This window comes from Cimex lectularius, unplaced genomic scaffold, assembly GCF_000648675.2.
Source record: "Cimex lectularius strain Harlan isolate CLEC.00 unplaced genomic scaffold, Clec_2.1 scaffold121, whole genome shotgun sequence".
Lineage (NCBI taxonomy): Eukaryota > Metazoa > Arthropoda > Insecta > Hemiptera > Cimicidae > Cimex > Cimex lectularius.
The window spans coordinates 316722-344527 of NW_019392904.1; the positions used below are offsets into that span (position 1 = coordinate 316722).

A 27806-nucleotide genomic window follows, 5' to 3' on the forward strand; every position below is an offset into this window, starting at 1 on the left:
AACTGGTTCCCTATTGTCCTACCAGTCGCAGTCTTTGCTACGGATACTTAAAACGCAGTTATCCGTCGAAATGTTTGTTTCTAGCTAGCAATTCATTAAACGTCTCTTTTATTTCGTACATGTATCGATCAGCGACATCAAAAGGAAGCCTGCAAGAGCGAGATTTGAACAATTTCAATTAAGCCGTTGCAATCGGGTTGAGATAGGTTGCGGAATGAAACCTAAACTTAAAACGCAGTAACTCACCCTAAAATCCTTATTCTCTCGAAGTAATTGGTTTAATATTGCGTAGTAATCTCAGTATTTTTATAACAGGTTTAATTTAATAACTGACAAACAAAGGAGAGGCGGACCGTACTTAATTATTATTGATTAGTAAGCTGTTGAAAAACACTTGAGTATGAACGGAGTTCGATTACTTCAAACGCAGTTATCCACCCTAACTGCCTTTTACTCTTGAAGCCATTAATTTAATATTGCGTTGTTGTAAAAGATTTTTATATTGGTTTCATACAAAAACAAAACAAAAGGATGAGGTCGTGAGTAGGTATTTAATATATATAAAAACAGAGTTTGAGAGATAGGGTAGTGCTGGATATTTAATTATGGTCTCTAGTTATTACTAATAACTTTTAAGCCTGGAAAAAAGTTTGAATTCATAACAAGTTCCTGAAAAAAACCTACAACTAAAAATAGGCATTGTTAATAGTTATTGTAATCTTATTGAAACACAAGAGTAAAAATTTAAAAATGTAGTACTTTACTTGATAAGAACTTATTATTTTATTAATTATTTTATGAGTCTTCTTCGTTTGCCATATCTCTCTATGTTGATCTGAAAGACGTGTTTCAGCATTTTGCAGTCTCCAGTGAGTCCTAATAATAATAACTAAATGATTTTATATTACAACCAAGAGAACTTGTATTTTAAATAAAAATTATCATTAAATAAAATAATAATAATGGTGACCCTTATTCAGAGAAAGGTTGCTCCGGGGTTTGAAGGCCACAACCCGAATCCTTATCAACATATTATTGTATATAATCTTCAAAATATGAGTGAGTGTATTTATTAGAGTGAATGGGGAGAGGCTGATGATGATATAGCATCCTCGCCACTCGAGGTCTGTACGTGACTTGGTTGATGGCGGAATATTTATAAAACTCATCGACCCCAATTAGATTAGTTTGTTATTGCCGCAGGTCGATGGAGGAATATTGAATTCTCCATTTACTAAATAGAATAAGTGCAATGCATATTGTTTGAAAGTATTTATTTGTGTGAATGCGTATTGAATGTGTGTTGTAATATTTCGCAAGCTCTCGGGCTGAAAAGACCAAAAAAACGGTGCTTTCAATACTTTATTAATTATTTATCAGTTTATTAAATATATAAATAATTAATAATTTTGAAAGGTATTGGTCAAGATAAAAAAAGTCCGCGTGACGAGCGGGATTCGAACCCACGACCTTCGGCTTGAGCTATCGTGACTTCGATCCGCTCGGACACCAACTTCCCATCTCAACCTCACCTCTCGAATTTTCCCTACTTTTTGAGATATCAGTTGTATTTTTATTTCCCACAAGAGTTAATTGAAATTAGCTTGTCAGAGTAAAAGCAAATCAAATATAAATTACCATGCTTAATATTTTAAAATAACAGCCGTTCTTTCATATTATCCCTAGTTTTGATTTTTTTTTTCAAACTTTAAAAATGAAGTGGTTTAATTTTTAAAGATTTTTAATTAAAATTAATTAAGGTCCGAAATTTTTAAATATTTTTCGACCTATTGATAGTTGTTGAAACTTTCTTTTTCTTTCCTTCACTGTTTGTCTTTCATAGTCTGTCTGTCACATTCTCGTTCATCCTCGATGCACCTACCTAAATCTCTCTCTCTCTCTCTCTCTCTCTCTCTCTCTCTCTCTCTCTCTCTCTCTCTCTCTCTCTCTCTCTCTCTCGTTCTTTCTCTCTCCTTATTTCGAATATCTAAATTATTACATTTTCCATCCAATATAGTCAAAGTGTTCTCGATCATGTAATGCAGCACCTCGTGTGTATTAACTTCAAGCCAAATTATATTTATAGATAAAAGATCTAATAAAATTCATCTCGTACAATAAATTACAGTAACCAACGTAGGCTCTTCGATGTCTGTCCCAGGATATAGAAAACGTTTTAAATTGTTCCCGCCGGTCTAGGATCATCGGCGCACGTGCGATGGGAGTCGAGTCGGACGTGACCGGAGGGAAGAAAAGCCCTGTCCATACATCTCTTTTCGCGCTTGGCTCCCGGCGGACATGTCCGAAAGCATTCATCGCCCCTGGAGGTTTTCCAGTGAGAGTTTATGATCTCCCAGTCAGTATTTGGGTTAGTGTGTGCTCTACCGCATCCTTTCAGAGAAACCTGGACATCAAATTCGGACCGCTTCAAATTAAGCATTAATAGATATTTTTGATTTATGTATTGAATTAAATTCAATAAATACTTGAAGTAAATGTGTAATTATTTTATTTAGATAATATACAATTCTAGTCAAACAAAGCAGCTGTGTCCTAAGCCTACTGTACTTTTTTAATCGTACTGCAAGTGGTTCTTATATTAATTTTTCTTGGATGTTTAATGTCCTAGACATTTCTCCTTTTATTCGCTTTTTTTAGAAAATGTATGTAAAATTACCAATTAAATAAATTCCAAATTCCAAGATCTTTCTTACAAAGAACCCCCATGTAAGAAACCCTTTATTTTAATCTTCATTCCTTTAAAGCAAAATACAGATAATTCGGCTATTCGTGTTACAAACTTTGCCAGGAGATTCTACATTCAAAATGGAACCAAAAAGTCCTAATTAACTATGATCCGAATTTCAACAGTTCCGGAGTTATTTCACTTTTTCTGATTTTTTAAGATTACACGACCTTGCTTCAAATAAACAATGGTAACTCCAAAACTAAAAGGTTTTGGACAGATCCGTTGTTACCGTTGAAAACTACGTAAAATTTTCAAAATGATATGATCAATACTAATTTTGTAAATTTACGTGAAATAAGCGTTTCAGTAGCGAGAACTTTGAATTTTTTTTGTTCAAAGTTGAAAATTCACTATGGCGATCCTAAACGACTATTTCTAAACCAAGAGACAGGCAGAAAACGTAACCCGTTTAGAAAAGTAATTAAAAAAGGAATTACACCACTAAAAAGGATATTAAATGGAGTACGTTTTCGGAAATTTGCTGCTCTATAGGTTTGGAAATAGTAGTTTAGAATCACCATAGTAAGTTTTTGAAAAAAAATTAGTTTCATTTCAATTAAATTCATCGAGAATCAAATAGATTACACGACATTTGAAAAATGGCAAAAAGGAGGGAAAATTCAAAAGGTGGGGTTGAGATGGGAAGTTAGTGTCCGAGTGGATCGAAGTCACGATAGCTCAAGTGGTAGAGTAGCGGCGTATCAAGGTGAAGGTCATGGGTTCGAATCCCGCTCGTGACACTGACTTTTTATCTCAACTAAAAGCCTTAATTAATTGAATATTAATTGGTCAAGCGGAACACGAAAAATAGTGAATTTAGTTTTCAAGGTCTCGCTACTAAAGCGCTGAACGTTTTGATACATAGACAAGGCAATAAATAAATAAATACATTATATACAGATTTTTTACAAGGCAAATTTTGTTTAAGTGAGGAAAAAATTCAATCATTATGGACATGTCATGTGACTATTTTTTTTATCCAGATGTTGGAAAATTGTGACTGGTGTGAAAATAACACTAGTGTGTACAAATTTTATGTTGGTTGGCTCTTTCCGATCAAAACATGTTTAGGAGAAGAAAGATGGTGAATAATGTGAAAAAAATCTAGAATATGAAAAAATTGTATACATTTATCGCATAGTTATGCTTAAACTTGGATATTGGTTATACATAATGTTTTAAACATGATTGTTATGTAGATTATGTAGTCTTTCCCTACCTATCTTGCTGTTTCAGTCTATCAGGCGCGTTTTGGCTTCTCGCCATCTTCAATGCTGGGTAAGGAAGAAAAATAAAAGACAGATACAGAAACAAAATTTTTTATGAAACTATCAAAACGGAGAGAATAGGCAAACTAACATTATCGTAAAAAGCAAAGTTTTATCTCTTTACCTAAAGAAAACTATCACAAAATAGTAAATTTTGGAAATTGGTTATACTACAAAACTATTGTACTGGTTTAGTTACAACATGAAGTTTATTATATGAACATTGGTTTGAACTTTCTTCTGAATTCATCTATCGAGTTTCATATTTAGAAGTTAAATTTCATTCGATTAAAACGAAGAATGATAAATAATACATTGGTTGATAATATTCAACTGATGTTTTATTATTCAGTAAAGTGGAAACATTTGGTGAAAGACTGGCCGCTGGCCCATTTCATATCAAGATGCCACTGCATTAACCTCTTAACATAAGAGGACCTCTACTAAATTAGAGATCCCCTCTTTGATACCAGTTGCATACAATAAAAGGAGGCAGAGCTGGACCCTAGAACGAGGCGATTATTCCTAAATTTACGACCAAAACCATATTGCTTTAACCTTTAACGTATCATATAACGGTTGCTCTTATGTAGGTTCTTATCTAAAATAATGTCCCGACTCTATGGTAAATGAATAACGGTTTGTTAGTTGTGAGATTCACTTACAGCCAGATGTGATACGCTTTCTTCTTTGACGACTTTTTCCCCTCGGTGATATCCTTGATGCACTTGGGTGATCAGGTCGGTGAAGATCTGAGGTGGTGTGTTTTCCGACAAATAGGAGAAGAACAGCCAGTCAGAGTAATTCAAGCCTTGGAACCAACTCCGATCAACGTTCGCTACAGGAGGCCCGAACAGTTTGTTAAAAAATTCTCCTTTGTGGAACAAAATTTGGAAAAACTCGAATAGAAGGTTTCCCGCTAGAAGGATTGCTGCGATAACGTCCAAGAACCAATTAACGACCATCACTTTGTCGAAGATCGAGTTGATTGTGAGCACGCAGTAAAAATCGAAGATTTGTATAGTTCCCGACGGTCCAAATTTGCGAAATGTACACTTTCCTACAGTCGGGAAGATAGACTCCAACTTGTCAAGTTTAAATCCTAAATACCTGTACTTTTGATTAAGAAATTTATCGGCAAAAAATACCCTGGTAAGAAAAGCTACTATGCTGAAAATTTCCAAGATAAAATAATTGAACATCCACGTTCTGTTGACGCTGTTGTCGATCCTTCCTTTGACGAGATCCACTGCTTCTAAAATGGCCCTGTCCTTCGAAGCAGGTGTCATAATTTTCTCGTCGCGAATGTCGCACTCTTCAGGGAAAGAGAGATAAGCGTGTCTGAGCTTCTCGAAGTCCTGGAGACTTTTTCGACAAGCTGGACCGTAGATGAGAAAAGGAGCGAGGTTAATCGCGCACTGGACGGCGAGGAATAACAGGATCCACGGATAATACGAAACGTACCCGTCGGCAGATGACATGCCGTAGAGGTAGCAGAATGTGTAAATGGCCGTTGGCACTTCCGCGCCTCCTAGGCATTTAGTACCTTCTACGAAATACACGATACTTGTAAAGGAAATGCTAGTTAAATAAAAAAGATTCATTGTCGTATGAAGGAATGATGCTGAAGCATTCCAGGTTCGTGTCTTGAATGAGCTTTTCTTCGCAAACCTGGTCGGATCATCCATATCGACTGAACTGGGCAGTCAGAAATTTTTATTGTTTACCTTTTAATAAAACAAATTCTCATGCGATGATTCATGACACTTTATTACCAAGCAGCGCAGCAGTTTCTTCTGCTAATTCACCGTATTTTGAACTTTTACATTTTTTTGTTTATAAAAATACAATTTAGTTTTTTTTAGGACTATGTAAGAATCTTTAAAAAAAATTCTAGTTTTATAATATATATTTTTGTAATGAGTGGATTAGGAGGGATGTTTTAAATGTATATTATTATTGACGGTAGGATAGTGAAATCAACAGTTTTCATCCGTCCTGTGGCAGGTAGGATCCCATTGTGACCTTTGGTTTCACAAAAACCAGTCGTACCCCTGCTCTTCGGCAGAATCGGACTTAATCGCGTTTTCTTTTCATAGCTGTCAGAGAACGGTCACTCCCCTCAAGATATATCGGTCTGGGGGACGGAAACGAGACAGCTATGGAGTGTCAGGACGTCATGCTCGCTGGTCACTCATTAACTCTCTTGTCCTCACACCCTCTCCGCTCTTATCGGATAATTAATGACGACCTATTACGATTTAACGACGTCCAGTCCTCCGTGTCCGAGCGGCATACGTCTTCTTCAAAACGGACGATCCGCCGTTTTGCGCAACCATCGGAAGGAAGGGGGGTCCGGCTATTATTATTAAACGTTGTCTGTACAAACTTTGATTCTAGACGTTTCAGAATGGAACCCATAACAATGGGAGTTCCGAACGACCATTTCGAATAGTTCCTTTCATTCTTCTTATGACACACAAACTGCATGAAATTGTTTTTCTATACTCTAAACTATGAATGAGTACCGTTGTATAAGGGTTGACGATAAACTGACATGTGATGAATTTTCAGCTTCAATTTTTCCTTTCATAAATACGACCAAATATGTAAATATCTAAATTGTAAAATTTTTAGTTAAGCATGGTGCATGCATAGGAAGCTCTGATAAACAATCATTTTATTAATTTCCGTCCACTTGCACCTAGTGGTTTTTTACACTTGTTAAATTTTTTCCACAATCTAAATCGGAATCGCCACCAGAAGAACATTCGTGAGTGTATTTATGAGTGAAGATTTGCAAAATTGGCACAAGTTTATTTAAACACAAAAAATCGTGCAATGAAATTAAAATTTTCTCAATTTCATATTTTAAAATTTCAAGATCCTTTTCTTTGCGTTTTTTATGTTGAAAATAGAATGAAACAAGCACGTAGATTTAGCGGAGTGATCAAATTTGCTGGGCGACCAAAGGTACAGAAGATATGCTGGCTTTTGTGGAAAAACTGGAATTTTATGAAACATAAACGCAAAACAGAAATATAACCATTAATTCCTTATTTTTCGTGGTCCTCTTGACCAATATCATTTAATCAATTAAGGTTTTAAGTTGAGATAAAAATTCAGTGTCACGAGCGGGATTCGAACCCACGACCTTCGGCTTGATACGCCGCTACTCTACCACGAGCTCTCGTTACACTGACTTTTTTATCTCAACTTAAAACCTTAATTAATAACCTTTAATATTAAAAATTAGATGGGAAAAAGTTTACTTGGATTTCTAGTTTTAAAACAGCTCCTAACGTCTGACACATTACTCATGAATTATACTGTAATAATACCTAATAATTGTGATAATAATAGTTTAATAATTTGGACAGTATTTACTATGCTGTATAATGTTCATATACTTTGTGTTGTATAAATTTCATTCTTTTTTTCGTTTCTAAATAAACATTATTATTATCATATAATATTATATTGTTATTATTATTAAATTTGAAACATGGACCAGACCACCGCGATCCCAGCTCTAAAAATGCATTAAAAATATGATTAAACAAAGGGACAACATAAGTAGGCCGAGTCGGTAAAAAGCCTCATATTTCAAAAGTCTGTCGATAGGTGACCCGCAGAGAATTTGACTCCTTTGCAGTATTAAAAATATCGACTCACGAACACTTTGGATCAAGGTATGGTCTTGAAGAAGAAAGCAAGTTCAGTTGTTACTGTCAAGCTTTCGATATTAAGGCCATAATCAGGGCAAAACAATCCTAAATATGTCTTCAGATTGACATATTTAAGTTTTTTACAAGCTATCTCAAATTTCCTTGAAGACCGACTCAGTACCAACATTGCCAAGGACTGATAGTGAGTTAGTTGATCTAGAGGCTTCGTGGAATCTGACTCGTATGGCAGGGGGTCATCCTCACGAGATTTCGAATACGCCATACGAAGTTGCCACACGACATTTGGGCAAAGCTTGCAATTAATTGAGGGGTCTCATTCCTTGGCTCCATATAGAGAGCGGTAGGAATGTCACTCGATATGAAAATTGATCTTGAAAAATGGTTGCGAATATCTGGGAAGCAGGTTCCACGTTCTATTGGTGTTTTACTCTATATAATACTTTAATGATTTATCGTCTTGTATTTATTTGTGTATTTTGAAACTGAAAGTATTTATTAGCGTGAATGTGCGAGAGGGTCGATGGCGGAATATTGAGTACTACATCGACCATTATTATTAGATTACTGATACAAAATGTGTGGAGGGTGATGGAGGAATATCAATTCCTTTCAGCGGAATAAAAACCTTGATCAAACAATGTCCTCTTGCCACTTTCTAAATTTGGGTGATCTGTGGTTGTTGTGAATAAAAATGTTGAGAATGAAAGTAAAGTACGACGAATATGATTAAATGGCATTCCCTGGATGGGTGGACCTTGTTCTATCTATGTCACGCCAGGCTCAGAGATGTGGCACAATTTCTCGTTTAATGTTCCATATCAAAGTTTCCTTCTAGACGCGACATAATTATCAAAATAAACTATGATCTGATCCCACGGTTTACAAAACATTGTATATGCATGACAATATAGGTATGATTTTTTTCAATTAATTAATCTTTATGTAAGGTATTGGTATTGGTTGAAATGAAAAAGTTAGTGTCACGAGCGGGATCCGAGTGGACGGAAGTGACGATAGCTGAAGTGGCTGGAGCAGCGGCGTATTGAGCCGAACGTCATGGGTTCGAATCCCGCTCGTGACACTAACTTTTTCATTTCAACCAATACCTTATATGAACATTCATTAATTGAAAGAAGTTATTTGGTCAATCGGACCAGGAAATGTAATGGATTAAATAGATATGTTTTAACGAATTTAATCTTTTAATGCATCAATCGTTCAAAAATTTGTCATGTCCAAGAAATTAAACTTTTGGAAAAGCAAAAAAGTTTCATTTTCAGATTGTACATTTTTGAGGTTTTTTCATTTTCTAGTTTGCAAAGTGTTTTGAATTGTGTATGCATTTGAATTTTTTTAACTGATCAGTAGTACCCTAAATATTGAATTCAGCTTGAACATAGGGTTTCTGCTAAAACAGACACCAGAAATTTACTGACAACCATTTTTTATTCGTTAAATTTGCAGGGAAAATCATAATGTTGTAAAATCAGTAACATATTTTTTAACTGTGTTTGAATGTCCAAAGTGGTATACGTTCTTACAACCTAAAAAAATGTATTTTGGACTTCTGACAAAGTACGTTAAGAAAGTGCGTTAGGAAATCTAAAAGTGTCCATAGTTTCCACAGTTGTTGTGCGCCAGTTGAAGATTTTCTCCAGCACACTTTTTGTTGAAGCCAGGTAGATTTTTATTACAGACATTTGAAAAATGGCAAAAAGGAGGGAAAATTCAAAAGGTGTGGTTGAGATGGGAAGTTAGTGTCCGAGTGGATCGGAGTCATGATAGCTCAAGTGGTTAGAGAAGCGGAGTATTTAACCGAGCGTATGTAGGCGAAGGTCGTGGGTTCGAATCCCGCTCGTGACACTGACTTTTTTATCTCAACAAAAACCTTAATTAATTGAAAAGAATTTATTTGGTAAAGCGGACCACTAAATCAAATAAAATGTAGATTTTTTATCTTTTGAAGGTCGTTTAATTTTTTAATGTTGATTGGTAGTCTTAGATTTGAGTCTGCAGGTACAGCAGTTGAAGATTATTTGATTAAGAATGGCTTTGGATACGTTACAGATAAATTTTAGTAAACCTTCAATGAAAGCCCCCATCACCCCTTTGTTTTGCCCTGGAGATGACGGGTTTCTGTTAATTCCGTCAATTTCAACCCGTTTTTAAATTAGTTAATAAGTTCACTATTTTTCATGGTCCGCTTGACCAATTAATATCATTCAATTAATTAAGGTTTTTAAGTAAGATAAAAAGTCAGGGTCACGAGCGGGATTCGAACCAACGACCTTCGGCTTGATACGCCGCTACTGTACCACTTGAGCTATCGTGACTTCGATCCACTCGGGCATTAACTTCCCATCTCAACCCCACCTTTCGAATTTTCCCTCCTTTTTGCCATTTAGTTTATAAGGTCGGAACACAACGGATTTTGTTGCAATCTGTAGATCTACCTTAAATAAATCTACAATCGGGATACAACAAAAAAATTTTTGGGAGTGAGTTTCGTAAACTGTTGACTCAAATAAGCTTTAAAATCATTTCAATGTTTGACTTTACTTGTATGTTCTTGGTTTTTAAATTTTTTTAAAAATTATTATTTTGTTTGGTTTATCGTCGACCTTCCAGAATTGGAATTTTATATGCAATAAAGCTATAATTATATTTGAATTGAGACATATCATTTAGTTAAAGTAAAAACGTTGTTTGTGTTATTCCGGAGGTATCTTTAGGTTTACATTATTAAAATATTAATTAAGTAGGTCGCATGGTTGAAATAAGAGGGCTATCCAGTGTTTAACAATAAACAAACATTTGGTGCCGACGTAGATCATTAAAATCCTATGAGCAATAAAAACTCATTAATTCCACGCGACGTTTAAAAGCGAGTACAGATGTTGTACAGGGTGTTTTGGGTAAAAATGTAAATCAGTTCTTGCTCAAAGAAGGGACAGACGGCCATCAGATACCGTACTCGCTTTGCATAGGGATGAATGACTCAAATGCACCTGCACGGCCTATCCACGGGTAGCAATAAAACAATAAAAGAGAGCTTCGGGTCGTAAACCTGAGTTAATAAATCCATCTGACAAGGATTGCCACTCAGGTCCGTCTGACTTTCCCTGTGTGCACATTTAAATTCAAGTTTGTACTAAAACCTTTGCAGTGTGAATTACAAATATTGTTATCACAAGGTCGCCGTTGATACCTTTAAGGGAATAATGTGACAACACGATGCGAGATTAACCGGATTAATGGAGGTTGGGCGTCCAAATTGAGCACCGTCATGCGATATCGTGAGGGTTCCTTTTATACAGGACCAGAGCACTTCCTGATCCAACCGCTTTATTATCTTTTATTTCTCTATGCATTGATCTTCCATTTACAAGTTCTCTTTACACAGATACAGTTTTATTTGTAAAAAAAAATATAACGCAAAAACGCAGGTAGAGAGAATATGACAAAGAGAAAATTCAATATTTCATCGGAATCGATAAAAACCAAATGAAAAAACCCTGTATAAAACAAAGCAATAAAACAATGCAAGTAATTCAAAGTAAAAAGTAGTACCATTCCAAATAAATAATATGCTAAATGGGAGCGTCGGTTGTTTAGGCGTTGACACGGCGCTCATCTCTGTAAGGTAAAGGTCCCGGGTTCGAATCCAGCGGCCCTGCACTCGAACCCAACATACTTACAAATGGGCATTTTTTCAAAAACACCTGCAACCTGAGGGTTTATATGACCTCTACAGTTGCGAACGCTCGTAAAAAACACGCGAAATGGTCTTTTCTTTATTTATTTACACCTGCGCCAATTGTTCCGCTTAAGTAAATTTGAAATCATCAAGTGGTTTAAGTACATTTAATAATGGACGTATTAGTTATATGATGAATTAATAAAATATATTTGAGTCAAAAGTAACGTGCTAGCAAGTAAAAAAAGCGTAATCTTCTATAAATTGTTATTATCTTAGAAGACAAATACACACAACATACACACACGCGCGCGCACACACACACACACACACACGCGCGCGCACACACACACACACACACACATATATATATATATATTTTTTTTTTTTTAATCGTGAGATGCGGTCTGGTGTGATGTAGGTTTCAGAAAAACATTTTCTTTGTCGGGCCACCTTAAAGAAAATATTTTTCTGAAACCTACATCACACCAGACCACATCTCACGATTTCTAAATAAATATCGATTAACGGTCACTAATCACTATATATATATCCAAGCTAATGCGCCCACCCAATTTTTTTTTCTTTGCAGTTCTAGATAGGAAACAAGTATGAATGAGACTCTCCTTCATTTTTAATGTAGTTTGTTCATGTAAGGCCGATTTATTTTTTTCGATCTCGATTCGACATAAGCCGAATTCGAATTCATAATTATCAATAATAACCCACAATTTTCACATTTTTCTTTAAAACTAGAATTTTTGGAGAGAAAAATGAGATCTCAGTTTTTACAATCGGTCCAATAGAACCGGAGATATGATTTTTTTAAAATAGCGGAATGCTCGTCTGGTGAGTTAGGTGGTCGAAACCACTTTATTTTGCCTTCTACTGCTAATATTTTGAAGAGGAGTGGAAAATAAGCCGAAGTAGAGAGAAAAGGCTGAAAGCTAACTAAATTTCCCGTCAAATCGATTTTTCTCCTCAACCAATACCTTACCCAAGACTCGTTCACCCAAATACCTGCGTTGCAGTTCAAATCCCATCTCTTTTCTCAACCGGGGATTAGCCACAGCGGATTTAACAATAAGTCATAACTATGTTATTTGCTATCTGGGAGTAAAAAGGTTAAACAGCAAATCAAAGGAATGTAGGAACTAACGCTGTTTATTTTTCGTTTTCCAGACTCTTGATGGTACAAGCCCTTTCTTATTTGGGTTAAAAATTTATTAAAACCTCAAATTTCAATTTCCTAAAACTCAAACTTCAATTTCTTACATAAAAGAAAGAAAAAACAATATTATATTGTGATATATTAACAATATTATAGAAAATATTACAACTGTTCGAAATGTCCACCTGCTGAAATATACACGCCCCCGAATTTCGCATAAATTATTTTTGTGTATTAATTGTGCAGCAGTATATTTACTTCAATTATTTAAGGTTTTAAGTTGAGATAAAAAAGTCAGTGTCACGAGCGGGATTCGAATCCACGACCTTCGGTTTGATACGCCACTACTCTACCACTTGAGGTATCGTGACTTCGATCCTCTCGGGCACTAACTTCCCATCTCAACCCCACCTTTTGAATTTTCCCTCCCTTTTGCCATTGTTCAAATGACTTTTTTATCTCAATTTAAAACCTTAATTAATTGAATGTTATTAATTGGTCAAGCGGACCACGAAAAATAGTGAATTTTCTTCAATATTGATTATTTTAACTTCAATATTGTTTTATGAGTAAATAGTTTAACACCTGCTTGCCTTCAACTTGATTAGGACAGTTTTACTTTATGGTGGGTAGCAATAAAAAAAAGCTTTATTTTCAAAAGTCCATACACTTAAACTTTTCTGTAAAAAATATAGGGGTATTGACTATCTTTGTGTTAACCCTGTTAACTCTGTTTGGTCCTGTTAGATCGAGAAAAACGATGACGTAGACTTGTAAGAATGGGCTAGTTAACATCGCTCGATCTAACAGGCCAGAGCCAATGTTATATGTTAAGTCGAAAATGTAATCCCTTTGCTATCCGTTAGGGCGTAGGTAACGAACATGCCAGCCATGAATTTTACAGATGTTTTTTGTTTACATTCATTTTTATTCGTAAATACGCATTAATTAAAACAGACCAATACATTTCTTTTGTTGATTTCTGCCCTGTCCTTATGCACTCAAACATTATATATACAATTAGGATACAATTTAGGTAGGGTGTCATTTGTTAGTAATTTTCGAGTACATAAAGAGAATTTTCAATGAAAGAGTTGATTAATTTTTCTTATTTACTAACTTCTGGCATCTTACAATTTAACACAAAAGAAAACCAATACAAAAAACAATAAACCTTCAAGGACTGTTATAGCTTTAATTTTGTGTTGTTCTACCAATCGTCACGCGCAGCATTGCGGAAAAATTAACTTAAAGAAAAAAAATTAATTCTAAGAAAAGAAGGGGGCATTCACGATCTTAATAGACATTTCTCTATTCGTGCTAACAGGAGTAAACATCTTACAAACATCATGAATACCCCTAATATGTAGGGTTTATGTTCAATAAAGTTGGTAAGTAAAAACCACTGGAAATTTGTATAACTTAAACGGTAAGAGCTGCAGGTGTAAGGTGATTTTACTGTTTTATTTATTTTAACAAAGACGAGTCCGCTATGGCTTTTAATTTTTCAAAGTCGTGACTGTCGAAAAGCTTCCAAGAATTAAATATGAACCGTCCAATTAAGACCACAATCAAAAGAACAATTGAATTTTCTATGAGCGCTTCGGAAAAACAATGGAGACAGGTGTGCTCGTCCTGGAAAACCGTGGGAAAGAAACCGAGATTCGCTGCATCCTTGAGGATGAGTCAGAGTTGCAGTATGCCAATTAAGCCCTCTTAATTTCTCTTCTTACAGGTGTGCTCGGGGGAGGCTAATGGCCCGCACTCGACCGCTTCCTTCCTTTTTCTTTCAACAAGTACAGAAGAGGAAGCGGGAAAGGAAAAAAAGTGGGTATAAATTAAGTCGCGTGGCGCACACCCTCACCTATGGCCCTTATTGTCTCCATCAGGCTTTTTCCGTTTTCCTATGAAAATTGACTTTAAACTGCCCGCATTCGGAGGGACAGGTGGAATAGATTCCAAGGTATTGTTGATACATTAAACTCAGTTGTCAGAAAATCCTTTAGGTTAAGTGGACTGTCCTTGCATTGCAAATGAGAATCTTCGGTCAAACAGTAGCGTCCCTCGCCATATGTTGCTTCCTGCTTACGTATGAAAATTATTCAAGGCACTGAAATGAGCTTAATGATGGCAGCGGTCAGCTCGGCGGGACGAGGGGAGCAGATTGTTAATTGAAGAATGACTCATTCCTATATGCAGATTGGTTTTATGTAGCACCTGCCCACCCATTTCATCCCCCTATCATCCACGGGCATATTCCTAGATGGATATCTTTTTAAAAGTGTTTCCTTTTTAAAAACAATAACAATTTCGGACGTAACCAACCGACGATGGTTTCGCAGCAAACGCAAGGGATTTGAATTGTTTTCCTCCCCCGAGCTCGTCCGGTTCGATTGCGTAGAGTGAAGGGTTGTGGTTAGAAAAGCGTAATGGGCCTTATTAGTGGGCAGATGCTTCACCTGCTTCGATTTGAACAATACCCGCTTTATATCTGACAAAATGATGGTTTTTGTGTTTGCCACGGTTTAATTGTTTCATTTCGCTTCACCTGCTTTTAGTCGGGGGGCTGTTGAAGGTGGGGATCTGGAACTATTTTACCGTTAGCTCCCGATTTACCATATGGCAAGATAATTCAGCGTGTACTATTGGAGTTGTAATTTCTCTTTCGGATCGAGACAATTTAACACGAGTGCCGTGACTCAGGGAGCGAGAGATCATTGTGAATCGTGGCATTATTCAGGCAGACAGACGGGTCAATAAATAAAGAAAAGATCTCACTGAACATTTTCATTTAATATAATTACCACTCACTCTGTTCTGTTCAATATCAAAGTAAATAAATAGTGGAAAATGGAAATCTCAATATTTACAAACATACACTGTTATTGTACAATACACTGAAAACATAGAAGTGTTCTATAAGAGATTTTAAAAATATCTATAAAAATCTTGAAATAAACACAATAAAATTGTTTTTCAATGGGTTAAAAACAAAAATTAACCGCATATTTTTAAAATGTTTGTTTTTCTTTTTATTTAATAGTGACCATGTCCACCATTACTATGGGTTTCTCTGTTTTTGTGTCCAGCTCCTTTTTGGTAGTACAAATGGTCCCCATCGTGCGATTTGCGACCACCACTACTCTCATGTCCTTTGGTATTGGTGTAAGAATAGCCGTGTTCTTTATCTCCGTGATAGCCCTTGTGCCCGTTTTTATACCCTGAGTTAACGTGTCCTTTTTTGTGACCCCCGCCCTTTGTATCTTTGTGGTGAGTGCGCCCGTGGCCTTGCCCTTTATTCTGTCCGGCGTCGTGCTCCTCATCGTAGAACACCTCGTCTTTCTTGTACTCGTCTTTGTGGTGTACCGTTCTGAAGCCCTTCGTCTTATGGCCTTTTTTGTGGCCTTTCGAATGGCTCTTTTCGTGGGCGTTCCCGCCGTCGGAGGACCGGTAACCGTTCGCGTAGCTGTTGGCCTCGTCGTGGTGACCCGTTTTCTCGCCTTGTTCATTCTTGGTTCCGCCCTTCTCATCTTCGTGGCCATGGCGTTCGGAATGACCCTTTTCGTAGTGTTCGTTGTTTTTGTGACCTTTGCTTCCTTTGTCGCCCCCAGATTCGAAGTGGCCCCGAGAGTATGAACCTCCGGAACTCTTCGAGTGATCACCGTTTCCAGAGATGATTTGATAGCCGCCTCCTCCTCCGTGATATCCTCCTCCACCTCCTTGATGAAAACCCTCTCCACCTCCGTGATGATAGGAAGTCACTGGGGACACATGATAACCATCATCAACGTACTCCCCTCCATCTTTGTATTCTTCTTGTTTGCTCGAATCGTATTCACCATCATCGTTCACATCTGCAATATAATTTGTCCCCGCTACTTGTAAGGGCTGAATCAAACCGTGATTATTCTGAACATCAATATTGTTTCCTGTCGCCACATGAATTGTTGGTCTTTTAGACACTGTGTTGTAAGAAGATTGATGGTTGTAACTAGTAGCTCCGCCATCTCGTGACGTGGTTTCGTGTTGGTCGGCTGTAAGCTGTCCATTATTGTCAGGAAATCTTATACTTTTTGAAGCTAAATACTGAGTTTTCCTGGGTTCTAGTATTGTTTCAGAGTAACGGAGAGAATTTCGGCTCTGCTGTGGGACAACAGGGGTGGAAGGCTCTGTTATTTGTTGAGAATACGGACTAGGAGATTCTATCAAGACTGGGAAAATTACTCCATTTTGGTTGTAAATCGGCTGTGGGTCGTCGTTATTGCTGTTATAAGTTGTGATTATTCTCACATTACCGTTTTCATCCTTGTACCTCTGGACGGTCTTCACTGGGTAGTTCACTTGAGCAGCGGCGTCCGCGTCTATTTTCGGTCCGTTACTGTCTCCCGAGTAAGGGCGGTAGCTGTAATGGTTGTCCGATCCGACGATCTGAACGTCCTTCTTTTGGACGTTCTTAGCGAAAATCGAGCCGAGAAGTAGAAACACGACGGAGATCAACATGACTATCGGACCAGTCCGGTTCGACGGGGTGTTTATATCCATGAAACTGGGAGTAGGGAGTTGACACATGATCCGACATTGACAAACCATTAATTAGCCATGAACCATCCAAAATTCTCAATCGGTCGGGTTTGTACACGCCGGTCCGCTCGGCTGAACTGAAGCTGAGGTTTACTGCGTTCTAAATTAAAGTGGAAAACCTTCGTCATTCCGGCCGATTCCCAAATGGGCCATTCTAACAGACCGCGACATTAATAGTCTCCTCGGTCGTAATGAAACCAGTTCGACACAAAGAAAAAAGAAACAATTTTCTAAAACGAAATCTCAAATCAACCGCAGCAGACAAACATCGAGATAATGCACAACTTATGGTCATTTGGCGTGAACCAGGAATTAAATTGCATGCGTTGCAACTAATTGACTTATTTATGCAACCGGGACGAGGAGAAAATAAAGATAACGAAAACCACTCTTGTGAATTAAAAGCACCAAAGCTTGTAACTGTTATCGATATGCTCCGTTAATTAATCAAAAATAACTTTGCAGATGGTGAGAATTTCCAATAAGATTTTTTTAAAAGGTTCCGTTAAAATTTATGTCGCACTTTACCACTATTAGGGACGATAGCACGCTATTCTGAACTGCACTAATTACGTCAATTATCATCATTTTAATTTTTCTACATCTTGTTTTTCTCAATTTCCCCTAAAACTTATATACAATTTTCTATGATATTTATTGTATAGATCAACTAAAACATTGCGAAAAACATCAGGTTAATTTGTGCTACATATACTGCAAAACTTTTTATTTAGAAATCGTGAGATGCGGTCTGGTGTGATGTAGGTTTCAGAAAAACATTTTCTTTATCGTGCCAACGTTTCGATCTTTATTGAGATCATCTTCAGGGCCTGGGATTTACAAACATTTTTTACATATAACAATTACATTTTGGATGTGGAAAAGTGAATTTATTGCAATATTTAATGCAAAATATATTTTTTTATATATTCAATCAAAGTATTTCCAGTGAGATTTTGCTATACAATAAATAGCAAAATCTCACTGGCACTCTCGACACGACACGCAAGAATGGCACAATTACACAGAGGAAAAACACTTTGAGTGAGTAGAAATCCTTTTTTGAATATATAAAAAATATATTTTGCATTGAATAAATTCACTTTTCCACATCCAAAATGTAATTGTTATATGTAAACAATGTTTGTAAATCCCAGGCCCTGAAGATGATCACAATAAAGATCGAAACGTTGGCACGATAAAGAAAATGTTTTTCTGAAACCTACATTGCACCAGAGCGCATCTCACGATTTCTAAATAAATATCGATTAACGGTCACTAATCACCACACAATACTGCAAAACTTTCATACACAGAAATTCTAAAAGATCTGACAATTTCAAATTTTCCTACACAATCATTCGAATTCTGAGAATATTCGCCATGTAGTATGTTGTCTCTGCCTAATAAAAGAAGAAAATCTACTAAAACAACTTTCCACTTATTAAAATAATGAAGCGTTTGGATGAAACTCGTACGTGGAAAAATCTGTAAGTCAGTGTTGTAGAGGATTAATTTTGAGTTTTAATGAGACTTAAAAAACCGTCATTGAACCTGGTTAAATAAATATTATGCATGGACTTACGTTTACTTATTATTACTCTCTCAAATGTTCTTTTTAAAAATACTAATGTTTAATGTGAGAATAATAACTAATGTTTTAATTTGCACTTTTTGTTTACCGATAAAAACTATCCTAAATTATATTATCAAATGATTTGTTGATAGTCTGCGGTGTACTATAAAAAGAAGAATGAGTACCACTATCGTAGGGTTTAACAACGCACGCGGTCTTCAACGCGGCGCTAATAAATCTCATTAAACCCAAAGAATACACAAAATGAGATATCCACCAATATACTATAAAACAGCTCCGTTTCCTCCAAAAATCGGAAGAAAGGATAAATACTCAAGTACATTTTTCTATCTAGTGGCAGTCCTACACGCTCTCTATATCGCCCCAATGAATGACAGCACATTCTATCTCTAATTGCACATCTATATATACGATTATATTTAATATAAACAAGATTTTTATTATATTTGGCGTTAATTTAAGAATTTATTTAGTTTCTATTATTGCCATTATTGATTTTGTTGAGATTTATTATAATATAATATCGCTGATTTTATGGGTATAATTTTTATTGTAATTGGTTATATTTTTAAATTGTTTTTAATGTGAGTTTGTTTTTGTATAATCTGATTTTTAAAGTTTGTTTTTATTGTTAAGTTTTAAAAAAATGTAAAAGCACTTGGTAATTTTATGTAACATATGTAATGATTAACTCCATATCTTATGATTTTACATTTTAATCTTAATTTTTTGCCTGGTTTTTATGACGTGCAAAACTTGGCAGTATTGGTATTGTTGTATAGTAAAAAGGATAGTAGTAAGCGGGGTTTGCGCTCCCCAGGCACTGCAGCCTTCTGGCATATTGTACTTTCCTACTTCGTTAGTTCAGTGCAGTAGACTTAATCCTTCTCCTTAGAAGTATCAGGCCATTGACCATCGCTGTTGCAATTTGATTCTCTAAGTTTTTTCCTAGGTTAGGTTAAATCTCCATTGAGCTGCTGCTTCACATTCGAAGATGATATGGGTGGCTGTTACCTCCTCCTCATTACATAATCTGCAAATTTATTCCCTAATTTTTTTCCATATGTTAGGTTAAATCTCCTGAGCTGTTGCTTCACATTTAAAGATTATATGGGTGGCTCTTTCCTCCTCCTCATTACATAATCTGCAAATGGGATCATCGTTGTATGCACCCATGTTGTGTACTTGGTTTCTCAGTTGGCAGAGACCGGTTAGTAGTCCTATCACTACTCTGAGTTTGGCCCTTTCCAATCGCAGCAATGTTTTTGCACGTCTTGGTGCGAGTTATTTCATCACAAGTTTACTATGTCTAGCACCGCTAGAGTTTATCCACTTCTCTTTTTGTTTTGTTTGGATCCATTCTGCGATGGAGGATTCTATATTTGTTTTTGTTTTCTCGAGTATAGGTTCGGGGCCTAGCAGATCCTCCTCTCGCCAGTCTGTCTGCTTTCTCTTACCTAAAATTCCCCTGAGCCCTGGCACCCAAGATATCATGAGGTTGTTGTGTTTTCCCAGGGTTTGGAGATTTTGGATACATTCACTGACTAGTTTTGATGTAATTCTTTTACATGCCAACGCTTTAATAGCTGCTTGACTGTCTGATCTTATGAGGATTTTTTTGTCAGTGTAACCACTTTTAAGATTTTCCAGGACAAAAGAAGATGATCTTCCTTCCATTCACAGTTACACTCGGAAGATGCACTGTGAAACCTGCGGTCTGTAATTCATGGTTTTTCAGGCAATGGACCGCATCCACGCTTCGACGACTCTGTAAACCATCAGAATGAAATCTATATAAATGAAACAGAAGCACTAAAAAAAAGTCCGAGAAGACTTTGATGGGCATTGAAATGCAAAGAACCCTTTAAAAAACATTACTATTATTTTATATCCCTTGCTTAGTTTACCTTCATGAGTGGTTCTTGAAATCACTGAAGCACGATATTAAAACCTTGTTGGAACGCAAAAAGGTATCATATTAATTAACATTTCTATTATTAATATAACTGTACTCTGAGAGAGTATAGTATGGAAGGGTATGGTATGATAGAAAAGGATACTAGGAAGCGGGGTTTGCGCTCCCCAGGCACTTCAGCTTCTGGCTTATTGTACCTTCTAGTTCCTTAGTTCAATGCAATAGACTCAATCCTTCTCCTTAGAAGTATCAGGTCACTGACTGTCGCTGCTGCAATTCTATTCCCTAAGTTTTTTCCGTACTTTAGGTTAAATCTCCATTGAGCTGTTGCTTCGCATTCGAAGATGATATAAGTGGCTCTTTCTTCCTCCTCATTACATAATTTGCCAATGGGATCATCGTTGTATATACCCATGTTGTGTAGATGTTTTCTCAGATGCCAGTGACCGGTTAGTAGTCCTACCACTCCTCTGAGTTTGACCCTCTCCAATTGCAGCAATGCTTTTGCCCGTCTTGGTGAGGGTTGTTTCACCAAAAGTTTACTATGTCTAGCACCTCTAGAGTTTATCCACTTCTCCTTTCGTTTTGCTTGGATCCATTCTGCGATGGAGGATTCTATATTTGTTTTTGTTATCCTAAGTATAGGTTCGGGGCCTATGTATAGTCTTGCAGATCCTCCTCTGGCCGGATTGTCTACTTTGTCGGTACCCAAAATTCCACTGTGCCTGACACCTAAGATATCATCAGGTTGTTGTTTTCCCCAGGTTTTGGAGATTTTGGATGCATTCACTGACTAATTTTGATGTTATTATATTACATGCTAATGCTTTAATGGCTGCTTGGCTATCCGATCATTGAGGATTTTTTTCCCAGTGTAACCTCTTTTAAGATTATCCAGCAGACAAGCATTGATGGCATGTATTTCTGCTTGAAAGACCGAAATGTACTTCCCTAATGAGTTTGATTGCTCATGTTTTGGGCTTGTTCAGAAAACGCCTAATCCGGTTCGTTCGTTTGTTTTGGAGCCAATTTGGCAGTAACAATTGAATTTTTTCCAAAACCATAATGTAATCGAGATTGATTATGCGCGATTAAAAATGTAGTCGATACATTTAACGCTTAAAATTTAAAAAAGTGAGAATCGCTACAATACCTCGTATAAGTAGGTAATAATTAGATCCAAGTATATTTAAAGTATAAATACCCTGGATTTTGCTTAAATGCCCAAATTTACAGAATTATCAAATTTTATGAAATTATACAAAAGGTAATTGAAGTTCTACAACTATTAGCTTATGGCGTGTTTTAATACCATTCTTGTTTGATATTCACCTTTTATTTTTTAATTGGATTTTTCAAAATACCAGAAGTTTCTTCCATTGCCAAGGTTAGTTAAGAACTGTCATTGCTTACTATGTTTGATCTAAATTAAATTATTTTATTAATATAATATTTTTATTATTTAATACTATATGTTTATGCCTAATGTTTTTGTCACTAGCAACAAATCAAATTTTTCTAATTAGGAGTTTTTCGCGGACATATGGGAGGGACCCTTTGCTCATTTTTTGGCTAACCTGCGAGAAGCACGGACTTTCTTCCGCAAAAACTGAAATTGTTACCAATTTGTGCAAGATCCTTTTTTGCTTTTTGATTCATTTTTGAATAAATGTGGTTATTAAGTGTCAAGCGTGTTGGAAGCGATGTTGGTTTTGTTATTCGTTTTTCCACTATTCTGTTTTGATGCAAGTTTTTATTATTCATTAGAACTTTTTTATTTTTGTTTTTTTGTTTTGAGAAACGTTTTTATCACGATTTTGTCCAGATCATGCGAGTAAGATTATCATTCGTCTGTGTAAATGGTTTACGCCCTGATTTATGAACGCGTAATAACATGAGTACTTGGCAAATCAGCAATTGCATCTCAATGAGGATGACACACTCGTAGCCGTTGAAATCGAATTACCCCCGAAGTTTACTGGATATTGTCGTCGTCCATTAAAGTCCGTTGGATCGTGGCAAGGCTGAAGAGGGGCAGAAAATTGAGTCAAGTAACAAGGGAGGCTATCGGCCGGTTCGTCGCAATTACCCGTATCGATTTCGATGCGTTTTGATTCAATTATCGACTTTTCCCCGGGCGGTGCCGGATCGATCTGACGTCGACTTTGCATGCGAAAAATTCGCCCTGTTCAAGAGGGCCCGGGGCGTCTCGCTTGATTTATAGCCTGCTACTTCGACGCACCATGTGTGTTGTAACGTAAAATCGGCATAATGCAAATATAACGTTCTGGACAAAGGAAGGAAAATTACCCGTTGGATGGACAAAGGATGTTATGCAGGACGAAAAATGCGCCAGGGCAGAGATTGGCAATCAGGGCTGTAACTGTATTAGGGCGCGGACTCGCATAACTGCACATCAGAGAGCACAGACCATTGAACTGCAATTGCATTTCTGCACAACCCCCGACCAAAGCCGCCCTGTAATGAAACCCCTTTCAACTGCATTTTATATATAAAACCGGCCGTCATTAGCGGATCCGCCCGAGCGAAAATCAGAAGATTTAATTCGGACGAGGCTAAGCTCCTGAAAGCTCATTTCGTACAGATAAATAGACGTGAATGCGCGCCGCTTAGAAAATCCGCAGAACAGCCGCATTCAAATTTAATTTCTTGCACAAAACGGTTTTCAGCCGATTGATACGTCCTTTGGGTAAATTAATTAATCAGGCATTAAAAAATACTATTTCAACTATTCAACGATTCATATTAAACTACGATACTGGCAATTTTAATAAGTGGCCGACCTGTTTTTTTAGTATACTTAAAATCATTATAATTTTTATTTTTATGATTTACTGGATGTTTTTAAAGCAAAATATAAGGTATAACTGTACACAGCTGACATTCCATTACATCCACAAACCACCACATTTACATTTCCAGCGATACAGCAATTCTCTCTAACAACTCCGACCTTGTCATTTCCACTCGAATCCACCAACAAAACTTAACAAAGTGTAACCTCGAAACCAACAGCACCAAAGTGTAAAAAGAAAATGTAAAATTTAACACAGACAAATACACCGACATTACCTTCACTCTCCGTTAAAAGATTGTTTTCCTCTTGTTTTCTTAAATAATATTTTCCTTCCAACTGCGGACAAGATGCGGTTCCTCGGACTTACGTCGACAGACGCCGGACTGCAATCCTAACACATGACATCAGGAGGTTATGACACGATATGTACGACTTCTTGACAAACGTTCTAATTTACCTCTCAAAGATAAAAGGCTGTTTTACAACATTTCAAACTTCCCAATCGTTAATCCTTCGAAAAATACTAGATGCTCCAATTTATGTATCGAACCCAACTGGGTAAACTTAAATAATCCGTTAGTTCAAGATGAAATCCGTTCCTCTTATCGCAAATTTCACGAAAACCCTCCCATCTTCCATAAATCGGTACATCAAAAACCTTGCATCCCGACGAATTCCCTCGAAACTTAATTATGTCCTGTGGAGATATTATAGATTGTTTTGCCCTAATGAAGTCCTAAAAAAAGTTTGGCAGTACAATTGAATTTGTTTTTTTCATCCAGATCCTGCTGAAATCGAGATTATTCATGAGTAAAGAATACATTTTTTACTTTATATTTATGTTTTATGTTCTACCTTTTTAAAATTCTTTATGGGTTTTACGAGTCTTTTCTACCTAATTAAATGGTATGTTGCTAGCAGCTTACGCACCAATCATCAACTTTCAATAATAATTTAAAATAATTTCAATACATTATGATTTTTTAGCACAAAGGTTTAATAGTTTTTAATATTATTGTAATTCTAGTGTTAAAACTGTTGGAAATTTCACAAAACCCTCCCAATTACCGTAGATCAGCACATCAGAAACCTCACATCCTCAAACCCTCCTCGTCGACTGAAGAAACAATGGCCGCGGGATCTCCTAGGAAGGTGATGATAGTGAAAGTGATAATGACATAAGTATCAGTTAAAAAGACAATATTTTAGTATCGTTGGAGTAATATTACCAATGGGTATTTTCTCCACTCTTGTTTTTATTTTGGTATATATTACCTTGCACATTTTGTACGTTACTTATTTGAAAATAGTTGTACCAGTACTATAAATTAAAAAAAATTAATATAACAATCTTGTCAAAAATGTTGCTAGTGGAAACAATGAAGAAAATATTCTAGACTATTTTCTCCTCTTGCGTAGTTCACTTGTCGATCGACGTGGCATCGATTTTATGAGGTTTTCAATGCCGTGCTGTGAAATATCTCCATACTACTCCAACATCTCCAATCCTAATTCCTGCAAATTCTCTAGTATCACTGGTCGACTTTTTAACTACTTTGATAATTTGTCCCCACTTGAGGAATTCGATGGGTTTAAGTCGGGACTACATGATGGCCACTCCAAACAACGGGGCCTTGCATTGCCATGCATAAAAAGAGGCAATGGAAAAATAAAAACCCACCCAGAGAGTTGTGGCACACTCAATGTGGAACTACAGCGACGACGAGTGGTATAGTGTGGTTGAGGCTCGAGACCCAGAAACGGTTCATCTCCTGTCCTCTAACGCTCAATGCAGACCCGACCACTCGGAATGGGCAAGCGGGGAGAGAGGTTGTCTTGGCCCTTCGGGCTGAGCTGCCTCTACACCAATGCTGCGGCAGTAACACCATTCTGTCGTATGTTGAGGTGCGACCACCCTCATCTTGAGAATCAAAACGCCCGATAAGGCAGAATAGGCTAGGTCCAGGACGTTAAAGATCCTCATTGTCCTTTTTAGGACGACCGAGTACACGGGAATGTACTGTCATGCATAAAAATATAACGTCGCCAATTAGTCGCATATAAGAAATAAATTCTTCTGATAACACTTCTTTAATGTATCGCACAGCTGTTAGGGAACGCTCGATGAAGATCTTGTTTGTACGACCTCCCATAGCCTGCCAAACTCATAACAATACCAACCTCCATAGCTTTTCCGTCGCAAAATTGTTGCGGGGGGTGTATTGCTTTCCTGTTCTTCTGCAAACCTCTCACACGGCTATCAGAAGACCTCAAAAAAACCTTGACTCATCGGGAAAAAAAAGATTTTAGTTCAATCTTGGGCAGACCAATTGTGTTTTCATACGTTGTCAGAAGTTCTGGACCAATGGCAGGCCTTCTCACGCGTAATACAGCTTCTGAAAACCTTCGCCTTATATTGCGTGAACTGACATTAACATTTCTAACTTGCTGAAAGCTTGATTTCAACAGCAATAGAATGTCGATTAAGGACTATATTCAAAACAATAAAACGATCGATCTGAGATGTGACACTATGCTGACCAGATCCATGCCGTCTTGAGTAATCTCCAGTAGCTTGACACTTCGGACAGTTATTCTTGAAATATTGCCACATACACTTGATTTAGTTCATCTTCCAACAATGCTATGATTCTACCCGAATCTCTATCACTTGAAACCATCACTGATACAAATTTGTATTCCGATGGCGAAAAATTGAGTACCCTAATGAGATTGAGCAATAGCAAGTACTCCACCAACCTAACTGATTGTTATATAATTTGTAAAACCTTTATTTAAGTGTGAGTGGGAGAGTGAGTAGTTTTAGTTTTTAAGAAGTGATTGCGTTGGGGGCTGAAATGGCTCAGCATTTGGCAGTCCCTAGGCCGTACCTCGGCGCCTGGAACGATTATGAAAGAAATAAACAAAAATATTGGAAGTTCCATTTCTAAAGCCATCCTTGACCACAGCTTACGCTGGACATCTCTCCGATGATAGAGCGGATCACGCATGTTCCAAGATCCTGCTCCTCAACAGTGCTTATCAATTTTTCGCAAACCATCGAAATGAAAACGAAACGAAAAGGTAAGCAAAAAGCAAAGAACGTCGTTAAACAACGGTGAGCGTTTTATGTCACGGTTGACAGTTGAAGTCGAAGTAACAATTCGGCCGAACAGGACTGGAAAAAGGGCGAGGTCTGAACCCGGACTTCCAAAATCCGGAGTGGGTGATTTTCGCGACCTGCCGGTAATTTCGTGTATATTACACAAATGCTGGAACTTCTAGTGGACTAGGAGAAGTGATAGGCTTAACTCTGTATATGCGTGCTCGTGGAGCTTTGAGGTTGTATAAATCATTAAAGAAGCGTAACGTGCGTACTTACGGAATTAATTTCAATCATTAAAATTGTTTATGGTCCTCAGTTAATAGACGGGTGTTTGGATTTTTCATACTATTTCTCATTTCGGAAAATATATTTTCACACACCATGTCTCCCAAAAATATTTGTTTTTACAGTAATACTTGTAACTATCTTAAAAAATTGAAATTATACAGTATGGAAAATGACAAGGAATCAGTAAAAAAAGAAGTTACTAATACGTTTTAGATTCACTATTAATGTGTAATGCCAATTATACGCTTATCGGCTATTTTGTTATATTTTCTTGTCTGATGGTAGTCTACACTTTATTAGATAACTTCGTTATTAAGATTACAGACCATTAATCTGATTTTGTTGTATTTTTAAAGTTAATTCCAAATAGTTCAATCAAAATTAAAGGATAAAAGTCCTTACGATTGCTTCGATCGAACTAGGGTAAAAGTTCATCTAGTTCCGACGCAATCCTGCTGACAAACAGTGTTAACAGGAATTGGGTTTCTTTTCTACGCCGATCCGTTTCCCTGGGCGAAGGGGGTGCCAATTGTCCAAATTGATGAACTAACAACTCAATTGTTCGGTCTAAATTGTCTAAAAAGAAAAGAGGTATTGCGTGAAAATTGAAGAGACGGTTACAGCTTTAATCAAATAACGTCTGATTACCAGACTGAACGTTGAAAATCCCAAAGCACGAAGTTTTACTCTCCTATAAAGAGAAACGAACAAACTAAAATCTATCAACGTAAAAAATTACAAACCTATTTTATCCAGAGTCAAGATTCTTTTGAACTCCTTAAATTCATTAGATTTTGTGGTCCGATTGATTAAATAACTTCTTTCAATTAATTAATCTTTATGCAAGCTATTGGTGTAAGATAAAAAATCCAGTGTCAAGAGAGGGATCCGAACCCACGTCTTTCGGCTAAATACGCCACTTGAGAC

At 36.8% G+C, this 27806-nt stretch overlaps 2 protein-coding genes across 2 annotated transcripts; both read right to left on the bottom strand.

The window, feature by feature from the left end:
- Positions 1-4661: 4661 nt before the first annotated feature.
- On the bottom strand, positions 4662-5705 carry LOC106661004 (innexin inx7-like). Its single transcript, XM_014384101.1, has one exon. The coding sequence runs from the start codon at positions 5703-5705 to the stop codon at positions 4662-4664; it is 1044 nt and encodes a 347-aa protein (XP_014239587.1).
- Positions 5706-15355: 9650 nt separating this feature from the next.
- Positions 15356-17723, bottom strand: LOC112127793 (hornerin-like). The gene has a single exon (XM_024229243.1). It carries the CDS (start codon positions 17162-17164, stop codon positions 15611-15613), a length of 1554 nt encoding a protein of 517 aa, XP_024085011.1. The 5' UTR covers positions 17165-17723; the 3' UTR covers positions 15356-15610.
- Between the last annotated feature and the right edge of the window lie 10083 nt (positions 17724-27806).

Bases quoted from the DNA above. Each gene is read 5' to 3' on its own strand.
- LOC106661004 (XM_014384101.1), bottom strand. From the start codon at position 5,705: ATGGATGATCCGACCAGGTTTGCGAAGAAAAGCTCATTCAAGACACGA.
- LOC112127793 (XM_024229243.1), bottom strand. From the start codon at position 17,164: ATGGTTTGTCAATGTCGGATCATGTGTCAACTCCCTACTCCCAGTTTC.